The 19,297-nt window shown below is 35.7% G+C and overlaps 3 protein-coding genes across 4 annotated transcripts; 2 read left to right on the top strand and 1 right to left on the bottom strand.

Annotated features, from left to right (window-relative positions):
- On the top strand, positions 1-4,654 carry LOC105335252 (uncharacterized). Of its 2 annotated transcripts, none has more exons than XM_011439059.4 (2): positions 1-325; positions 2,357-4,654. In XM_011439059.4, exon 2 carries the CDS (start codon positions 2,360-2,362, stop codon positions 3,692-3,694), a length of 1,335 nt encoding a protein of 444 aa, XP_011437361.3. In that variant the 5' UTR covers positions 1-325; positions 2,357-2,359; the 3' UTR covers positions 3,695-4,654. The 2 variants fall into 2 exon arrangements, with proteins under 2 accessions (XP_011437361.3, XP_065922204.1); XM_066066132.1 differs by lacking the exon at positions 1-325 and adding an exon at positions 981-1,136.
- A 4,175-nt stretch (positions 4,655-8,829) lies between these two features.
- Positions 8,830-13,416, top strand: LOC105335251 (serine/threonine-protein kinase STK11). The gene is made up of 9 exons (XM_011439057.4): positions 8,830-9,285; positions 10,243-10,326; positions 10,499-10,588; positions 10,770-10,902; positions 11,053-11,189; positions 11,296-11,423; positions 11,852-11,909; positions 12,018-12,238; positions 12,673-13,416. The coding sequence occupies exons 1-9, from the start codon at positions 8,960-8,962 to the stop codon at positions 12,759-12,761; spliced, it is 1,266 nt and encodes a 421-aa protein (XP_011437359.1). The 5' UTR covers positions 8,830-8,959; the 3' UTR covers positions 12,762-13,416.
- Positions 13,417-13,872: 456 nt separating this feature from the next.
- Positions 13,873-17,698, bottom strand: LOC105335249 (asparagine synthetase domain-containing protein 1). Its single transcript, XM_011439056.4, has 13 exons — positions 17,548-17,698; positions 17,195-17,398; positions 16,860-16,982; positions 16,431-16,550; positions 15,718-16,337; positions 15,559-15,630; positions 15,385-15,484; positions 15,222-15,256; positions 14,974-15,118; positions 14,829-14,896; positions 14,649-14,732; positions 14,445-14,535; positions 13,873-14,251 (listed from the first exon to the last, which is right to left on the bottom strand). The coding sequence occupies exons 1-13, from the start codon at positions 17,587-17,589 to the stop codon at positions 14,063-14,065; spliced, it is 1,893 nt and encodes a 630-aa protein (XP_011437358.3). The 5' UTR covers positions 17,590-17,698; the 3' UTR covers positions 13,873-14,062.
- Positions 17,699-19,297: the final 1,599 nt, after the last annotated feature.

The raw sequence follows: 19,297 nt of genomic DNA, 5'->3' as shown, positions 1-19,297 counted from the left end.
TTAGAGAGCCTGGTCGATTGCTTCACGGTCCAGTGATGATGGACCTACATACAGTCCCGGGATACACAAGTCAAGCTTCACACTTGGTGGCATACATCAGGAACGCCCTGTTTTCAACAAGAACGCGGTAGTTAATTCCACTAGAGTACCCATCGCTGAATGGACTGCCGTCGTCTAAATAATTCAGAACAAACCCTGGGTGCCATGCCTGAGTGACGCTGAATAAGATCCCAGTCGTGACGTTGGCATTTTTTCTGTTTATACAAGAATGTCTGCCTGAACATGGATCCATGTTTCTAAAATGGCGTGAATTTTCTGACTAAAGGTGCGTAGTTTTCTTTAAGGGTTGTTAATAGTGTTCAGATATTGTTGTTTGGGAACTACTTGGTCGGGTCCTGGGGGTAAGGGTCAGTGGATCGGGCGGTAAGTGCTCTGTGTGACACCACGCCCTGTCACCACCCGTACATTAATCTGAATGGGGGGGTGTTTTTAAACTGATTGATAAAACTGTTAAACTGTACATTATAGTTTCTACAGAATTTAAAACAAAAGACACGTTGACATTTTGGAAATAACTCACCTGTTCACCTGTCTCTTTCACGAAATTAGAATGGTATTAAACGGTATTTTGTCATTTTATTGGCGAGATTGGGGAGGGGATGTGTAAATTTATGTTGGATTTTTTTAAAATAGAAAAACGACAACGAGAAATTATATACAGTTTGTAAAGATAGTAAAGTTTTATAAGTTGTTTTTTCTTATTCAGTCTAACTTTGTATAAGTAGAATGGATGTACATATATCTAATAACCTGCTTTGTTCAAAATTGTTGTAACAAAAGCACAGTAATTTAAGACAGTAACAAGACCCTATTGCATAATGGTCCGACATAAAACTACTCGTAAAAAAAACCCTAAAAGTGGGATTTTTCAAGGAACTTGACAATTTGTACCTGCTATCGTTTGCTCCCATACCCTTTTTAAACCTCTTTGTAAAATCTGAAGTTAGGTAAATGTAATCAAACAAACCACGAAAGTTAAATCACGACCCGAGCACTCCATGGAATGGTGTCAGTGCAATCTACCCCCGGACAATTACGTCTGACCTTACCGATTTAATTAATCTTGCTTTATATAGGTAAGATACTTTGCTGAAAATCGTTTGATATATGTATCTGAACATGTAACAGGCAGTTTTTGGTGAAGTTAGAGTTTTCAGTAGCATTCTCATCGTTTGGGGTTTTTGTATCATTCTATCAGTCTAACAGTTCTAAATTGACCAATAACACCCTGATTTTACCACGTTTATGTACGAAAATGAGACCATTCTTGAGTCGCTATTCTATATTCTGAATAATGACACTGCCTGCAACTGTATTGATCCTGGAAAATAAAATCACCAGGGACTCATTTCGGTCACAAACAGGAATTGTTTAATTACATCTTTTAATCACACGCTTGAAAAATGTATATTGCCAACCAGGTGATATTTTTTCTTAATTAATAATACTAATATTGAACACTTTTTTCCGTATGTTTTTTTTTCTCTGAAGCTGAAAAAAATTCAGTCATATTTTTGTTGCTGGACAAAAATATCTTGGCGTTTAGACATAATATTTATCTGGCCATCCATCAGTATACGGGCTAGGCTTAACAACTTGCAGAGCCGACTTTTAAAAGTAGTCAGAACTTGTTTAATGTAAACTCTTATGGACGTTTATTTAAACATTGAGTAACGGCAAACAATTCACCTTACTTACTAAAGACCCAGTGCGTCATGAAATACACAGACATGGTTTTGCATATTGATATGCAGGTTTCATCTGTTTAAATCATTCAATTTCAAGTGTAAAAGTGCATACATTGGCACAAACTCTCTCTCTCTCTCTCTCTCTCTCTCTCTCTATCAATTATTCTGAATAATAAATTTCATCTTGTAAATTTTTTTCTTAGAAATAAAAAAAGTATATTTTTGACGGCGGACACCATGTATTCCAACAAGCAATGCAACTAAATCTAGTTGGATCTTTATTTCCAATAAACAAAAACGTACTGCTATATACCACGACTCTGGGAATACTGGCGCTTTAAACAGTTTACACTTGTAGAATTATGTATAGCGTCTAGTGCAACCAGTCGTAATAATACATTGTGTTTTTATTTAATTCCCACATTTAAAAACATAACCGTGGATCAACGGACAGCTTTTGTTAAATAGAACACACTCGCCATTGTATTAGCTAAGCCCCTTACACAAAAATTGACACACACTCTGCCCCTTGCGCAGTGTTCCTGGTCAGAATTCTGTTGGTGTAATTTGGGTGTTCAATACTAAAACTAACTTTTCGATGCTTTCAGATCATGATGGACAGAAAAGACAAACGGACCCATGTGATGGACGTATTTCCTGGGGAGGGGGAGCAGAAAGAGCAGAAAGTCCGGACACAGATCAAGAAGTTTGAGGAGAAAGCCCGTCTTAACTTTAACAAGAGCCGTCCCGCCCCCCAGCCCCCGGGCCGGTCATTCGCCCTCCCTAAGATCGGCAACTACCAGCCCAAGTCCTTGATACTATCTAACCACAAAAGTAAGGATGAAAATAAAACGGACTTCCAGAAACTAAATGACAAGGATGAACTTGTTGAAGAACCAAAGAAGTACATGATAATTGGTGATAAGGACACACCCATCACAATCCATCAATCATCGGATATCATAGACACGCCCCCAGAGAATGAGTTCTTCCCACGATTCGGCTCCGACAATCCAGTGTATGAACCGGAAGAAACACCCACCATCGCTGCTGAAAACGATTCAATGCTAGATTTCGAGAAAACTAGCAAAAACCCTCTGTTCGGGGAAAACGTAGACGATATTTTATCTCAACAGACTGAATCCGGTGACGTTGAAATGATAGACGAGATTTCAGTAATTGATACCAAACCCACACACAAGAAAAGACCGGCGCCCCCTCCCCCAGTTCTAGCCTCGCCAAAACTAGAGGCTGAGGAGGAATACCCCGCCCCGGACTACGAGCCCGAACCCGACTATGATGACGACGAAACGGCGAAAAAAGTCTATCCGCCATCACTCAACTCGAATGCACTGCGGCCACCAACGGAACGAGAGATGGAAGGGGACGACTTCTCCAAATATTTACACGACAGTGAGGACGAGGATTATTTCTCAGACCACACGTACACGTGGAGGAACAAGATCAAATATAAGCGGAAAAACCCGCCAAATCGTCCGGTGTCGCATCCCGGGAAAAAGAAAGACGGTCATTCGAAATCCAAACCAACTCAAGTGAAATCCTCCAGTCTGAATAAAGTCCCTGAAGAAGATATGGGACGGAGAACAATTCGTGACTTTAGTTATACTGATTGTAAAATTGGTTATGATGATAGAACAGTGAAAAGTACTACCGCTATGGGGCGCTACATGAAGCGCGGGAAAGACCGACTTCCGCTTCAGCAGGTAAGCACTGGATCATACGAGGACTTTCTCAGAAGTCGTTACAACGAGAATGGCAGCAACGGAAGCGCTGATAGTGGACACGAAACGGGGGACGATTTTGATGTGAACGCGGAATTATTCAGAAAGAGTCAACCCAAACAACTAAGAAACAATAAACAAACTATATGGGAGAAGTTGACCTGGCGATTTAAACGGAATTCCAGGGGCTATGCAATGACTTAATATTGAGATTCTATCATATATGGAGAATGCTGAATTGTTTTTTATTTTTTGAACACTTTTACTGTCAAAGTGTCAGTGCTATTTAGATCCCCCGTCGGATAACGTCGGATTGCCAGAACAAGGTTGCTTTATGTGATAATTCTTTTGAATATACATGTACCATGTTAAGATTCCTATAGTGCAGCTTTGAATTTTATCATGGTCATGATTTAGGTAAATTATTAGCGTGAAAAGAAATGGTATATTTACATTGTTCCCATGATGATGTTTTGAGGTCGTTAATATTTGTATGTTCACGTTTTACTGAGGTATACCATATAATCTACAAACAACTCTTTAAAATAAACCAACAACAAACAATTGCTTCAAAACGCAAGGTTAATAAATTTATTCAGATACAGGAACGCTATTCTTTGTGACATATGCCGGTTAATGAAACTTGTAAAACTGCTCGTTCTCTGTAAAACGTGCTGTACAGCCATCTTGAAATTCATTATTCATACTTGGTTCCGTTGTGATAGAAACTTTAATTTGTTACCATTGATAAGCTTACGAAAGTTAGTGTTTAGCGAGAGGGTGTTTTTATGTGCAATAATATTCAACCAATGATTCCAAGGTAACCACATTTATAATCTGCTATCACGTGACTCTCGTCCATTGACGACCTAGATGTTGTACCACTTGCGTATCTTGTTTTACATGTACATATAATTACATGACTGCATAATTCCTACTTTATGTTTTTGAAACACTATTGTACAAACATAGTTCGATGACAATGATTGTGTATATATAAGTAAACGTGTCTGACTGTAAACTAATATTTTTCGCAATAACTGCTGTATTGGTTTATCAAAGGGCCATAATTGTAAACAAACCGTGATATTTTGATACGATAAAGTCATATATAAAGTATATTTAAGATATTCCTTATAATAAAATATTGAATGGAAAATAAGAGACTTTTGTTGTTATATGATACTAGATTTCAATTATCAATATCAAATATATATCACCTTAGGATTTGATACCAACTTATTAGATTTAATGCAAATATTAATAATGACTATCTTTCATACATTGAGAGTTTTCATGTGACCACTATGGCCCAGAGGCCTCTGTTTATTTAATGCGCACGTACGTACATTCTGGCGGTTGATCTACCCACCTCTCCTCCAGGTTCCGTGGACCCATTGAGACACAAGAAGATAAAACATCTACAGGACATTTTAAAAATCTTAGAAGAGGAATCAATTGTCTCTGGTTTTACAAGTTCTAGCTACAGACTTCCAGGCTCTAGGATCATGAAGCAGTCTTAGAGTCTCTTGATTGAAAACATTGACAAAATTGAAATGCTTTTTAAAAAATGTCTTGAAATAACATTGTTCATTACAAATTTCAATCGTCATACGATCATTAATAATCATTTTATGACTGACTGAAATTTTTACTCAAGTCTGAAATTGTTTCATGATCCTGAGGCCTGAACAAAGTCGCCGTAACACTGCTAGACCATTGTAAAATGGTTACTGGTTCAAACTGTAAGTCACTCAACAACCTCCCCCCCCCAAAAAAAACAAAAAAACAAAAACAAAAACAACAAGCATTCTGAGAGTATTGCATAAGCAATACACGTCTCCTACCGGTTTGTATTATTATATGAAAACTTCGACGCATACATCTATTTCAAAACTATTATTGTATAAACGAGATGTTATACTTTAATCAGAGATAAAAGAACGGACGGACAGACAGACGGACTGACGGACGCAGAGGAAAGCTACAGCCCCCCCCCCCCCCCCCCCCCCCCGCGGTGAAACCGGCAGGAGACTAAAAAATAAACAAAATATAATGCTAAATAAAATGCTTACTTTGGTGATTCGTGCGGTATATGAAGGTAGCGACATTGAAGAAAAAATACATGACCCGCGTTAGTTAACCATTGGTTGCTTCCAGTTTGAGCCAGTAACCATTTCACATTGGTCTAGCAGTGCTATGGTGCGTCTTTTAAAGTTAAAATTAGGGTATAAAAATCATTTTAACGATAATCGAACTTACTAAATAAATGTACATTAACAGTAATTTAGTGAAATTTACTTACTTTTTAGAATAAATTCATTAATTAGTAAAAAAAGATGTAAATAAAAACAATAAAATGCTTTCTTTGATGATTCATGTGGGTTATTAAAGTAGTGATCACTGCAGAAAAAATCTAACGCGGTTAGATCTATTTTTTCTGCAATTTCGCCACCTTCTTATTCCGCATGAATCAGTAAAGAAAGCATTTTATTGTTTAATTGAATATGCTGATATAAGTCGTATGGTGGTTTATCTCTGCCCCTTGTGTGCAAGTTATTTTTCTATCAAATATGTCGACATGCAAGGTAAATTTGTTGACATGCAAGATAGTTATGTCAACTTGCAACGTAACTATGTTGACATGCAAGAAAATTGCAATCAAATAAGAATTATAAAAATCTCAAAATATCTCAAATATCGCTCACATGTGACATCCAGGATGCCAGACGCTACTTATTTATGTAGACAACTTATATATGTTAACATGACAGATAAATATGTTGACATGCGACTTAGTTACGTTGACATGCAAGATAAATATGTCGACATGCTACTTATTTATGTGGACATGCATCTAATTAATGTTGATATGTAACTTCTTTATGTCGACATGCAACTTATTTATGTCGACATGCTACTTACATGTAGTTTTATCAACATGCAAGATGAATATGCTGAAATGCAACATATTTATGTCTACATGCATCTTAGTTAAGTTCACATACAACTTATAAGTTGCATGTCAACATATTTATCTCGCATGTGAACTAAACTAAGTAGCATGTCAACATATTTATCTCGCATGTCAACATAACTAAGTTGCATGTTGACATAAGTAATTCTTATTGATTGCAATTTTCTTGCGTGTCAACATAGTTATCTTGCATGTCGACATATTTGGTCGAAAAATAACTTGCACACAAGGGCCAGAGTATGGTGGCATATCTCTGCCCCTTGTGTGCAAGTTATTTTTCTATCAAATGTGTCGACATGCAAGATAGTTATGTCAACATGCAACATATCTATGTTGCATGTCGACATAAATATGTTACATGTCAACATATGTATCTTGCATGATAACATAATTACGTTGCATGTCGACATAGATAAGTTGCATGTCAACATAAATATGTTGCATGTCAACATAAAGAAGTTGCATGTAAGCATAAATAAGTTGCATGTAAGCATAAATAAGTTGCATGTCAACATATTTATCTCGCATGTTAAAAGAAATAAGTTGCATGTCGACATAAATAAGTAGCATCTAGCATCATCTTGTATGTCACTTGTGGACGAAATTTTAGATATTTTGAGATATCATAATTTTTTTATTTCATAGCAATTTTCTTGCATGTCAACATAGTTACGTTGCAAGTTGCCATAACTATCTTGCATGTCAAAATATTTATCTTGCATGTCGACATATTTGATAGAAAAATAACTTGCACTCAAGGGGCAGAGATATGCCACCATACCAGAGATATGCCACCATAAAGTAGTATAAAGTGATCGTTTAAAGATAATGTGCCATACAATTAATAAAGTCATTATTAAGGTAAATAGTTTTTTCTTTACTACAAATGCTATTTTTTTTATAAAATTTCATTTAAAAATGTTTTAGAATATTGATGAGTCAATTGCAATTACTGGGGTCATGAACGCAACTGGGAATTAATAGGAGCAATATATTAATACAGCGAGAGTGTATACATGGCATAGTGTAAGACAACCAGAAATTTATGAGAGAATGAAAGGAATATGAAATAATGTTAAACAACAATATGGAGAACACTCAATAATCCCAACTGTAATATATTTTGTATCGGAAAACAAACTGAAATATCGCATAGCACCCTAACTCCGTCACTACCCTAACTCCGTCACTTTCGGGAAACTCCTCGCCGTTTGAAATCAAGTGCGACTATGACGTCATTTTTTGCATGTCAAAAATCTTCAATCAAATGTCAACAATTTACAACGGTTAAATTTAAGAATGTGTTCAAACATAACAAAATTACACCCTGTTCATTTTATGCAACAATAATTGCGTGAAATCAGCTAACACCTTTTTACGGGTGCACTAAAATAACGATATTTCTGAAATGCGGGCCTATTTGATTATTTACTGTGGTCAGTCATTTTAAGAGAGGTCAAGATGAAACATTTCACATGTAATTTATTTTTTATTACGGTTATTGATACATTTTTTTCAGTCCGCAATAGCGTTTATGCACTACACTGATGATAACGTCAAATCGCTCATGCCGTAATTTTTGCCTTATACAGGGTTACAGATATATACGGTAATTATAGAATTTGCTACATTTATTAAAAATGTAATAAATAAATAACATAATCATTAATATATTCATTATTGATATGATATATTTGAAACATATAAGGACAGAAATCAAATGACATCCATACATTCTGAAAAGGTCGTTGTGATTGTTGTTACAAGGACCATTTTTTTTTTATTCTGGCGATCATTTCACTTTGATGAAATGATATACAATTTAAATTGTTTACACCGATTTTACTTATTATAACTTGGTCTAGATACAAGTCGAGTTTAAACTAAATTGTTGATGTGTCTTCATTCCCTGGCGTATCATAGATCATGTGGGTGACGGAGTTAGGTTCATAAGTTATGATAGCACGTGTGATAAACGTCGTTTTCAGAGGGCTTATTTGAATTATATTAGGAATATTTTTGTTAATAATTTTATAAATTATAACGTTTCATGTTATATTTAGTGATTGCAAATGATAAAAACCGCAAAAAATAATTTGCAGAGAAACGCGGACTGTTTTCCGCTTATGGTGACGGAGTTTGGGTACTCGGGGATACATGTAAATTTGATGAACAAATGGTGTAATTTCATTAAACAAATTCCAAAATTATGGATGCCTGTATTTAATTGATTCTAAAACATAATTTAGATATTCAATTCATCAACTGTTATTTTTTAGAATTTTGTTTGTCATTATTAACTTAACTCACGTACATCGTTCAGTGCTCATTGTGTTTGGGGATGTTTGGCGTAATTAGCCCCTCTTTACGGAAGTGAGTCTCGCTTTGAGGATCAACTGTTATGGAGTCGGCGAATGTCTGCTGGAGCTAGCAATGCAACTTGTGATGTTTTTCATGGCGCAAAAACACGTTGATATCTCAATTATAGAACTATGGCAGGCCATGAAATGGTGCACAATGCCATGTACGCACCACACGAATACGATGCTGGAATTTCTTCAGTAGACCAAATAAGTTTTCTAAACGGAGAAGATGACATTCCAAGAATCACGCGAATCGACTCGGCGGAGGTTGTGTACAGAGCTCACAGAAGGGCCAAACTAGTGGGGAAATATTTAATGGGGGACATTTTAGGGGAGGGTTCATATGGAAAAGTTAAAGAAGCTCTAGATACAGAAACATTACAAAGACGTGCAATTAAAATAATCAAGAGGAGAAAACTGAGGAAAATAAACAACGGGGAGCAAAATGTGAAAAGGTAAACAAGGGTTGATGCTCATGGGGACCATAGGTATTAACACGTAATCAGACGACGAAATAAAGGTTAGGTATTAAAAATCAAACAGCAAGGCTAATTTGTTCATTTTTTATTGGTCATTTCTAATTTACTACTCATTTCACAATGAGATGATTTTCATTCTTTACACGAGTTCATTTGGAAAAGTAATGCTTATGTACCTTATGTCTGATTGCTCACAAACACTTCTTTTCATCTACAATAAGTAGAGTTTCTAAGGTTTTTTTTTAAGCAATACTGGCAAGGGGACAATTATCCAAAAATATGTGACAGGTTTTTTTTTGCATGCCAGAAAAACGTCAGAACAGGTGCCATTACGAAAACTAAACCTCCAACTGGAAGCGGCATTCTCATAATGGCAATGGTTCTGACGTTTTCCTGGCAAGTAAAATATCAAAATTGTTAAAAAAAAAAAAGCCAGGGAATTTCGGACTAGGGGACAATCGTATCAATTTTGCAGATTTGGATTATTTTAATCTTGTCCCAGTTTTAATTTTACTCTAATTTCTTAATTTATTTGGGGATGATCTTGTAACAACAACAAAATTATTAAAAATATTTGGTGTCCTGTTTGAGATCTTTTTACTAATCAAACATTGGCTATGCCAAACCGTCAAGAATCTTTGCCATGGGAAAAAAAATAAATATGTAAAGTTTCATCCTAAAAAGACGTATATAGATTAATGATTCAGATCTTAAGAAATGAACAATTTATTGTGTGATATATTGTTATGCCAATACATGTTTTTGTCAAATGTATTGAGTGTAGCTTCTTTCCAGAGTATTGGTATGGTAAGATGACTTAAAGATGTAGATAATGTATATACATGTATTACTTTATGAATGTTTAATTGTTTATCTTTTCTATTTCTTATAATATTTATCTTTAATTAAAAACATATATTGCTTTATTTGCAGAGAAATTCAACTTTTAAAGCGATTAAAGCACCGACACATCATTGATCTATCAGACCTGCTTGAAAATGAAGAAAAACAAAAAATGTATCCTTTTGCTCAGTTTGGAAATATCATTACAAATACAAATACCAGTATATGTACCATTACTGATGACATTATTGTTAAACGCTCCAACTTGCATGGGCAGAAGTTTTGAGCAATTGATAAGGTACCATATGATGAACTAAGACACCACTATCCTTAACAGTAAACTCAGGTATATGATCATGGAGTACTGTGTTGGAGAACTACAGGAATTATTGGAAGCTGCTCCTGATAAAAGATTTCCAATATTTCAGGCTCACAGGTATGATGCATGTCTAAATGTATTACAGGTCATACCTAATCCTCAGTCTGTTCAGAGTAATGACAATTTTATGATGCATAAATTTGCATATCATTGATTTTATTTGTTGTGACACTGTATATCAACAGTTAGATTTGTCAGATGATGATATCTAGTAAAGATGATCATTTTGTTGTATTAGGTACTTCAGACAGCTGGTTGAGGGATTGGAATATCTACACTCCCAGGGCATTGTTCACAAAGACATCAAGCCAGGCAACTTACTTTTATCAACAGAGGAAATTCTAAAAATAACTGACCTAGGTGTTGCAGAGGTATTTACAACTGATCTTGTTATCTATTGCATCATTGTGGGTGTTTGTTGTCTACATAGGTCTGATGTACTTTGTCAGGCTCTGATGATAATCTAGTCAGTTACCTGTCTCCCTCAATAAGCACCTAATGGTAGACCATTGACCTTTCAGGCCATCGATGCATTTGCGAGGGATGACACTTGCCACACCAGTCAGGGAACACCAGCATTCCAACCTCCCGAGATTGCCAATGGATTGGAGTCTTTCTCTGGTTTCAAAGTGGACATCTGGTCCAGCGGGGTCACCCTGTAAGTAGTGGACTCCAACTTGTCTTGTTGTCATTGAATTTTCTTTGTATTGACCAATGGCTATGTCCAGAAATTAGGTCACAACATTATATGTTTACCCGGATAGGTACAACATGACAACAGGTGTGTACCCGTTTGAAGGAGACAACATATTTAAATTATTTGAAAACATTGGCAAAGGTCAGTACCAGATTCCAGATGGAGTGGAGGACAATCTGAAAGACCTGCTCACAGGTAAGACTTACCTGTTCCTTTACCTTAACCTGATTTGTTAGGTCTGTTATGCACTATTGAACTCCAATCTTCACTGTTCAGTTATTAAAATATATCAATTGTCAATTATAAATGACAGTGTAAATTAGACCACTAAAGTTGTTGGAGGTGATTAGTACTAATGGTTATCAATTTTGGCTATTCATTACTTTTTGAAGATTTTGTATAGCTACATCTACTCTATAAATGCAATACAATAATGATATTTTGTGCAATCAACAACTTGTATTTGCTTACCTACATCAACTACCTGGGATGTTCCCAGGCTCTTACAATCAAGCTCAGATATGAAAATATTGATTTGTTCATCTTTTTCATCAAGATGCAGCTCATTTAATATCTCAATCTCAAAGGAATACTTTAACAATAAGTTTTGTTTTTACCACCAGGCATGCTACAGTATGAGGCAGCAAACAGAATAGCTTTAGAAGATATTAAGAAACATGAGTAAGTATAAAATGTACATAAATAGATAACAAAGTGCAAGTTGATTGCATTTCACACCAAATGAGGATCACAAGTGTTCCATGTCTGATTAGAAATCTGTTTTCTTAGTTGGGTGAGGAGGAAACACCCCGTGACTCCGGGGTTCGTGGCGTTTAAGCCGATTCAGGGACACGAGGACATGTTGCGAGGGTTCACAGTGATTCCATACCTGGAGGACCTCCACTTTCACAACAGTGAGGAGGAGGAGGACGAGGATTACGAGGACCATTACTACTCCAACATGATCAACACGCATCCTCATGCCGAGCCCGCTGTGGCTGGTGCTCAGAGTAAGTGGAGATCATGCAGCAAAATGTAGAGAAAAATAACAAGCAGCCAAAACTCACATCCTTGTTTCAATAGCATTGAATTAAACTAAACAGGTCCACACTCTGTTCTGATTGTGTTTTTACTTAAGGACAAAAAGACTTATCATGAAGACTTGGTGTTTGTACCGGTAACTTGCACTTTTGATATGAAGTGTATGTTTGTGCTATATACTTTGTACTTGTGCCTTGGTGAAATTGATGATTTTATTAGATTTTCTATGATGAAAAATATATGCAGCAGAAATATAACCATTATTATTAGATGGCAATATTAATTGACAATTTAAATGATGAAAAAAAGTAACACAAGAACCTTTTTTATGTTGGATCAATTTTTTCCTTATGAATACTTATGACAAAACTATAAGACTTATGGTAGATTTTTTGTTTTGCAGACTCAAACAATTGTGAATCACATGAAGCAGAGAAGAAAAAGAAGAGAAAGACTAAAAGTGGACTGTTAAGCTCCTGTCATCCCTCGTAAACATTACCAAGATATAACATAGACTCAGTGTGAGGGGTGGGGTTATCGCGGGGTGGTGCTTGGGGTTTCTGTGAGGGGTGGGGTTATTGCGGGGGTGGGGCTTGGGGTTTCTGTGTGGGGCGGGTCTCAGCTTTACTTCGTTAGTCTCAGTATAACCTCTGTGGGTTGAGGACCAGTTTTCTGTTGGTGCAGACTTTGTACATACAGAGGAACAGACTGTGATTTGTTTTTATTCTAGTAGTTAAGTTTGTATATCCATTCCATTGATGTCATGTCTGGAAGCCTCAATGAATCACTTGTACAGAACTCAAACAGTTTCTGACTTGTTATTTAAAGGCATCTTTTACACAGGATTTTATACTGAGTGAAAATCCTGTTCATATCTATGATATTTTTGTTATTCATAAAAGAAAAGGTGTACCGTGCAAGTAATGCTCATTTGGGAAAGTAACAAAAAAGAAGTGGTAATGCAGGATGAATATGAATATCTGAATAAAACTAATTTAAATTTAGAAATACATTTTATATATCATGAATCATATTATGTAAATCGTTCAATTAGTTGTGTTGTCACATGATTATGTTTTAAATTCTGTTAATAATCTTGCTATACTGAAAATTGAAAGTTGATAAACGTTATTCTACTAAAAACAAATTTCTGTTGCATACTTTTTAACAGCTATATTTTTGGCATGATTGATACATCACAAAAGCAACATCAGCATTTATTAATTATGAATCCTTTTATTGTTGTAATGATACATGAAACATGATGAGAGCATATAAAAAGCTGATGTACTTGTTGAGCTCTGATGGGCATAGATGCTGAAGGTTTGATTAATAGTGACATCACAATGCAATGTGCATCCCAGGGTATATATCTGACATTAAATAGTGGTGACAGTGCAGTGTGAATAAATTAACTCGTAATAAATCCCAGCACACCATTGATTGAAACTAAAATATCATTTTATAAAACTCTTTTATATAGGCTGCACATCAACACAGTTACAATAAGGCAGACCTAAACCAAGATTAACAATGATGTTGGCCAGGTTTTATTTCCTGGGTGTAGAAAACACCATGCACTGTAGAAATTAAAGACAACATAGAAGTTTATATCCTTTAATAACTTTCCCTACTGTATGGACTTGTGCCATTATCAACATCTTTGTGTGTAACACGTTGGTAGGAATTAATCCATTCCATGGTTATCGGCAATCACTGCACAGGAAGTTTACAGTTAGACACTGTCTGTTCTACTGTGGGATTAGTCACGTGGGGTTGTGCTGTGGGATTAGTCATGTGGGATCGGCCAGACGGGAACATTTCTCCGAGGCTTTCTCTTTATTGTTCTCAGTTTTTGCTATCCTTGATCCAAACTGAATGGCTCTCTTAGGAAACAAAGCTGACTTGATCAGGCCAAGCTTTACAGCACAGGCTCTCAGTAGAATCTTCTCCCCAAGACCCCGGGGGTAGCGCAAGTCCGCCTGTATTGAAATTATTGCAAGGATGCATCAGTTGGGCATTTTTGAGCTCATTATTATATATATCATTTATCATTATATTATTATTGTATACTAGAATGAGGTTTTCTAATAATTTTAAACAATTTCCATATCATTTTTCTATCCTCAATAAAACCTCATGTTGAGGTTTGGACAAGAATTATTCTTGTCCTACCTTGATGTGCACTGGAAGGGTTTGGAGATAAGACACCACATTCTCATCAAGAAATGGAAACCTGGCTTCCTTCCCATGGTCTGTTATAATTCTGTGAATTGACACAGTATTATAATTAATGTCTCAGATTGGATATATTTCATATATATACAGACATAAAACTTCTCCTATTTAGAGAGCTGTCCCTGTCACTTATGTGAATACCTGTCATCCCTTCCAAGGTTTCTGGCAGAAATTCTCTGAACCTCCATCTCCACCTCATCTATGAGGCCCTGCCAGCCAAGTTCTCTGAAAAGGAAAAAAATATTAAAATCCTAATAAAATCTCATTGATTGTTGTGTACACAAGAAGTACTTGGTATGTAAAATACAAGTGATGACTCACTCAAACTTTCCCCTGTGTCTGGAGTAGCCAGCAAACTGTTCGTCGGCCCCCATACCACACAGAATCACCTACAGACAATCAACTGTTAGGAGGGAATGTATGTTTAATCTAATGAACAAAGTGTCCTGAGAGAATCTAGCGGTACCTTTGAACTGCTTTTGTATGGCTTTCCAGCATGATCTCCATTACCCAGAATTCCTTCCCCTCGGGCGGCAAACCAAACAGCACAGCCAATACTGTCATCCAGCACAGTCTCCAAGGGATATACAAGATGGCGGATATGTTCGGATCTGCAAAACAGAATTGTAAAATGCATATGATGCAACAAAATAAATTGTCGAAAGAGCAAAGAAGCACATCATGATAGGAGTTTATAGAAGTTTTATACCTCACCTTTGTCTTTGTAATTCAGCAATGCTGATATTTACCTAATGGATGAAAACATAAATAGAATATAACAGTTACTGTAACTGGTACTTTGATTTGTATAATTTTATGATCAGCAAAATAATATAACAATTCTGTAAAATCCTAGGAACATGTTTATTGATATTACCATGACAAAGTTCCACTTCCTCTCGGGGTTCAGTTCCTGCAGAGCCAGAAGTCCTGTCTGTCGATCAGGTACATTCCACTTCTCTTCCTCATCGGGTTTTCTGCAAAATGATTAACAATGAGTTAGAATCCCTCCGTGGACACACATTTAAGTAAAGAGGAGGCACATGTGTACCTATTTTTTTGCTGAACATTCCTCTCAAAAGCAACATTGATCAGATCCACTGACTCATGGCTGGGAAGACACCTACAACAAAGACAAGTACCGGTAAAGAAATTTTTTATCAAAATCATTGAGAATTAAAATGAGTTTTGTTCTATCAAGGTCTCTTACTTGTCAACAAGTGCTGTTATAACTGCTGAGTCCACGCCTCCTGAGAAGAGAATTGCCACTTTGGATTGACCTGTAATCACTCCGTCCCCTGGTTGTTCCAGATTTTGGTCATGAGATAAATCTCTCTGTGCCTGAGGTTGTATTTGATCAGCTACAGAACTAGTTTCTACAGTCTGCTGAGTCGAGTTGTGGGGTGATGCATTGAGTTCACTGTCAAGTCTCTTAGTCTGAGCCCATATGACCTGGTTAAACACTCGCAGTGTGACACTCTGCAGCAGGATTTCGATGAGGTGATCGACGCAAGAATTGAACTGAGCATCCTGTAGCAAGTTACTTATCACTGAATTTGGACTCTCTGTCATGACCTTACAGGTATCAATATCTGGGAGACTTCTGTTTAAAGGTGGAATACATTTGGCAAGGTGAAGGTCAGAATGAAGACAGAACTGAACGTTACCGTCAATGCCCCCCACCAACCCAAGGTGAAGGTTGTCACTTGTTACCAAGTCCATTGTTCCTGGCCAGACTGCTTCAGACCAACTATACACTGTAATGTGTAAACAGTCAGTTTGTGTCAAAGTCACAGAATAAATCCCAATAGAAGGTACCTCAACCAACTCCTACAAAATTGAATGAAATTGTGGGTAAATTCATCATCTTATTAATTGGAGGGAAATAATTGTAAATATGTGTAAAACCTTATATAAACATACCTCTGTGTTTTGGCGTACTGATGTCAGAAGGAATGGGTCTGTTGATGATTGGGGAAGATGCCAACACAAGCTCCTTCTTCCAAAGAAGTCTCTTCCAAACCACAGTTTCTTCGTTTTTTCCTGAAAGTATGAACATGATACATGAATTTCATGTAAGCATTTTAATGTTTTTCATTTATTTTTCATCAGTAACATTAAGTAAAAACATATTAGTAAAATGTACAAGAAATTGTTATCTTTCCAGCAAAATTCATACAAAAAAAAAAATAAATGAATTTTAAATATGACAGAATTACTTACACAATTCTAAATGTATTTGAAATTTTTTTTCTTCAAGATATGGAAAAGTTCATAACATTTAAATTGATTTATGTTTATCAATTTATTTAAAAAAAACCCCATAGAAACCTATTTTAAGTGTTAAAATACCTGCCAGTAGATGAATGCCCATGGACCTTGTACACTGGACAAAGTTCCAAGAATGTGTTCCACATCTGACTTTTCTGACAATTTACTTAACAACAATGCTGTGTCATTTTCATTTGGACCAACCTTTTAAAATTTAAAAATTTAAACACTGAAAAGCACTAAATAAGCTTTCAAAGTACCATCATCCCTAATTTGAAAATAAAATCTTTTTAAAAAATTATGTTAATGACAAAAGGCATTACAAGTTTTTACTATCATTCATTCTAACACACTTAAGTTTTTGTGTTCATTCAGTAATTCATATTCATTCATGTGCTCACAATTTTAGATGTTACCTGTAAGCCTCCAAATATCTCTCCATTCCACTGGAGAAAATTTCCCGCTTTGTCCGTGGCGGGCTGCGGAGTTAAACATCCTCTCATATGTAGGACATGTCCAGTAAGGACTAAGTGTGTCTGAGGATCAATATCCACCGCAGCTTGAGAACTCGCATCCGGACCCCTGTTTTTTAGTCTGGAGCACGAGAAATCTAACTTGCCCTAATAATAAGATTGACAAGAATCACTTTAAAAAATGTCATAATATTGTAATCTGACACAGCACATGAATAAATCATTTTGCAACAGACATGTTACACCGATGGCTTTAAAATTCTTATATGAAAAACGAGTGTTGTCTTCAAATTTACCGGTTTCTGCCCTCGAAACAAAGCGCAACAAATTCCGCACATTATCGTGTAAAATTATCTCCTGGTGCTCGACGTAGACACGATTTTTCATCAACATTGCATGTTTCTTGCAACAACACAAAACAAGAAACACTAAGAATGAACTAATTTTAAAACCAAAACCTTTTCAAATGGGAACTATTCATTCCGAACTGTAGCGATTAGCCTCTCAGACGTGCAGACTGATGTGATATACTTGTTAATATGGTTTTCTTTTATAATCAGGTTTTAATCAAACTACGCATAACAATAAACTGAAGAATTATTTAAGATACTGTTAGACTCATATAAATTGATTTTTGTTTCATGTGGGACTACAGTACATTCGCTATCAACGGTATAGCATCCACGGTGTTGTCTTGTGCGTCGTTCCTTTTTTTTTTTAACCTTTATCTAGAACCACTAGACTAAATTCTTTTAATCTTGGCACAAATCATCCGGGAAACGGAAGGGATATGGTGAGATGGGGTAATGGGCACTAATGTACATCGATATGGTATTTTAGCAATCTTCTCCAAAACGCATGGGCACATGTAAGTATACTAGTAATAAAAACTCTTGCAAAAACTTCTTATAATATATAATGGTAGACGCAAGATTTTTCAAACCATATAGTACTCTCTGTGAGTTATTTAGAGACTGCATGTTGGTTAAAAGTTTTAACTAGAAATATAAGTTAAAAAATCATAGAGACAAAGATTTGATAACTAATTTGGAGGCAAAGAAATATTATAACTTTCATAATAAAGAAGTTTAAAGTTTGTTCATACCAAGAAAAAAAAGGACGGGGATTGGTAGAGAAATGAAAGTATAACTACAATGACATTTAACCCATGGTTTACCGGTATTTTACATAGTTTAATGAGTTTGATTTTAATTACGGAGACTTTTTTATAGAAATAAAAATAATTAAAAAAACACCCGAATAACTCCTTTCTCATTTATCAAAAGACAGGAAAGTATCAAAATTGGGATGTGCATTTATACAATTTTCAGTATAAATCATAGATATAGATAGAAAAAAGTTTTCTTCAATAAAATGATACAATTCGTTTAATTATAAGAAAATCCAAATACTTTTAGCATCTATTTAATACGTTGTCTAAGAGAGGCTGGAATTTATAATTAATGTATAGATAACTGATCCATACAATTCAAAATATAAAACTGAGCTTTAATTATAAACGTTAAATTGGAAGTTTGTTTTTAAGATTGCCACTTGTTCGTTTCCTTTTGAAAATAATGTCAATGCTTGTGTGAAATGTTTGAAGTCATTTTTACCCTCACGGATTCCCGAGGTAGTGCTTCAGCCGGTGATTTATCTGACACGATCAAACACTTCCCAACAAATACTGGGGGCTGGCGGGAAAGGTTTTGCACCGATTTCACTCCATCGATCTACCTGTCCTTGAATATAGTTAAAAATATCTCGAGATCAAAAGCGACCACTTTTATGCTGCATCTATTGCACTGATGTTCTGTTTCTAGGACTATCGATATTAAATCAAAGATATTTTTGTGGTAATTCTGGTAATACTTCTCCCACATGTATACCGTGTACTATAATTTAGTTCATTCTCAAGTACATTTATTGAATAGAAATTAACACCATACCTGTTTCAGGTGTGCCCAGGCAGGAATCGTGTATCTGTCACATTTTGGTCAACTTGACAAATATTTAAAAAAAAAAGATTTACAAATATTGTTTTTA

Source organism: Magallana gigas, chromosome 7, assembly GCF_963853765.1.
Source record: "Magallana gigas chromosome 7, xbMagGiga1.1, whole genome shotgun sequence".
Lineage (NCBI taxonomy): Eukaryota > Metazoa > Mollusca > Bivalvia > Ostreida > Ostreidae > Magallana > Magallana gigas.
Note: the sequence above shows the minus strand (reverse complement) of the source record. Positions and strands in the feature narration are given on the sequence as shown.

Excerpts from the sequence above, each read along its gene's own strand:
- LOC105335251 (XM_011439057.4), top strand. The coding sequence starts at position 8,960 with ATGGCAGGCCATGAAATGGTGCACAATGCCATGTACGCACCACACGAA. Across the intron at positions 10,327-10,498 it reads AATGAAGAAAAACAAAAAAT|GTATATGATCATGGAGTACT; the intron begins GTATCCTTTTGC and ends CAGTAAACTCAG. Across the intron at positions 11,190-11,295 it reads TGGTCCAGCGGGGTCACCCT|GTACAACATGACAACAGGTG; the intron begins GTAAGTAGTGGA and ends TTACCCGGATAG.
- LOC105335249 (XM_011439056.4), bottom strand. The coding sequence starts at position 17,589 with ATGTGCGGAATTTGTTGCGCTTTGTTTCGAGGGCAGAAACCG. Across the intron at positions 15,485-15,558 it reads AATGTTCAGCAAAAAAATAG|AAAACCCGATGAGGAAGAGA; the intron begins GTACACATGTGC and ends ATCATTTTGCAG. Across the intron at positions 14,252-14,444 it reads CCCTTCCAGTGCACATCAAG|GCGGACTTGCGCTACCCCCG; the intron begins GTAGGACAAGAA and ends ATTTCAATACAG.
- LOC105335252 (XM_011439059.4), top strand. The coding sequence starts at position 2,360 with ATGATGGACAGAAAAGACAAACGGACCCATGTGATGGACGTATTTCCT.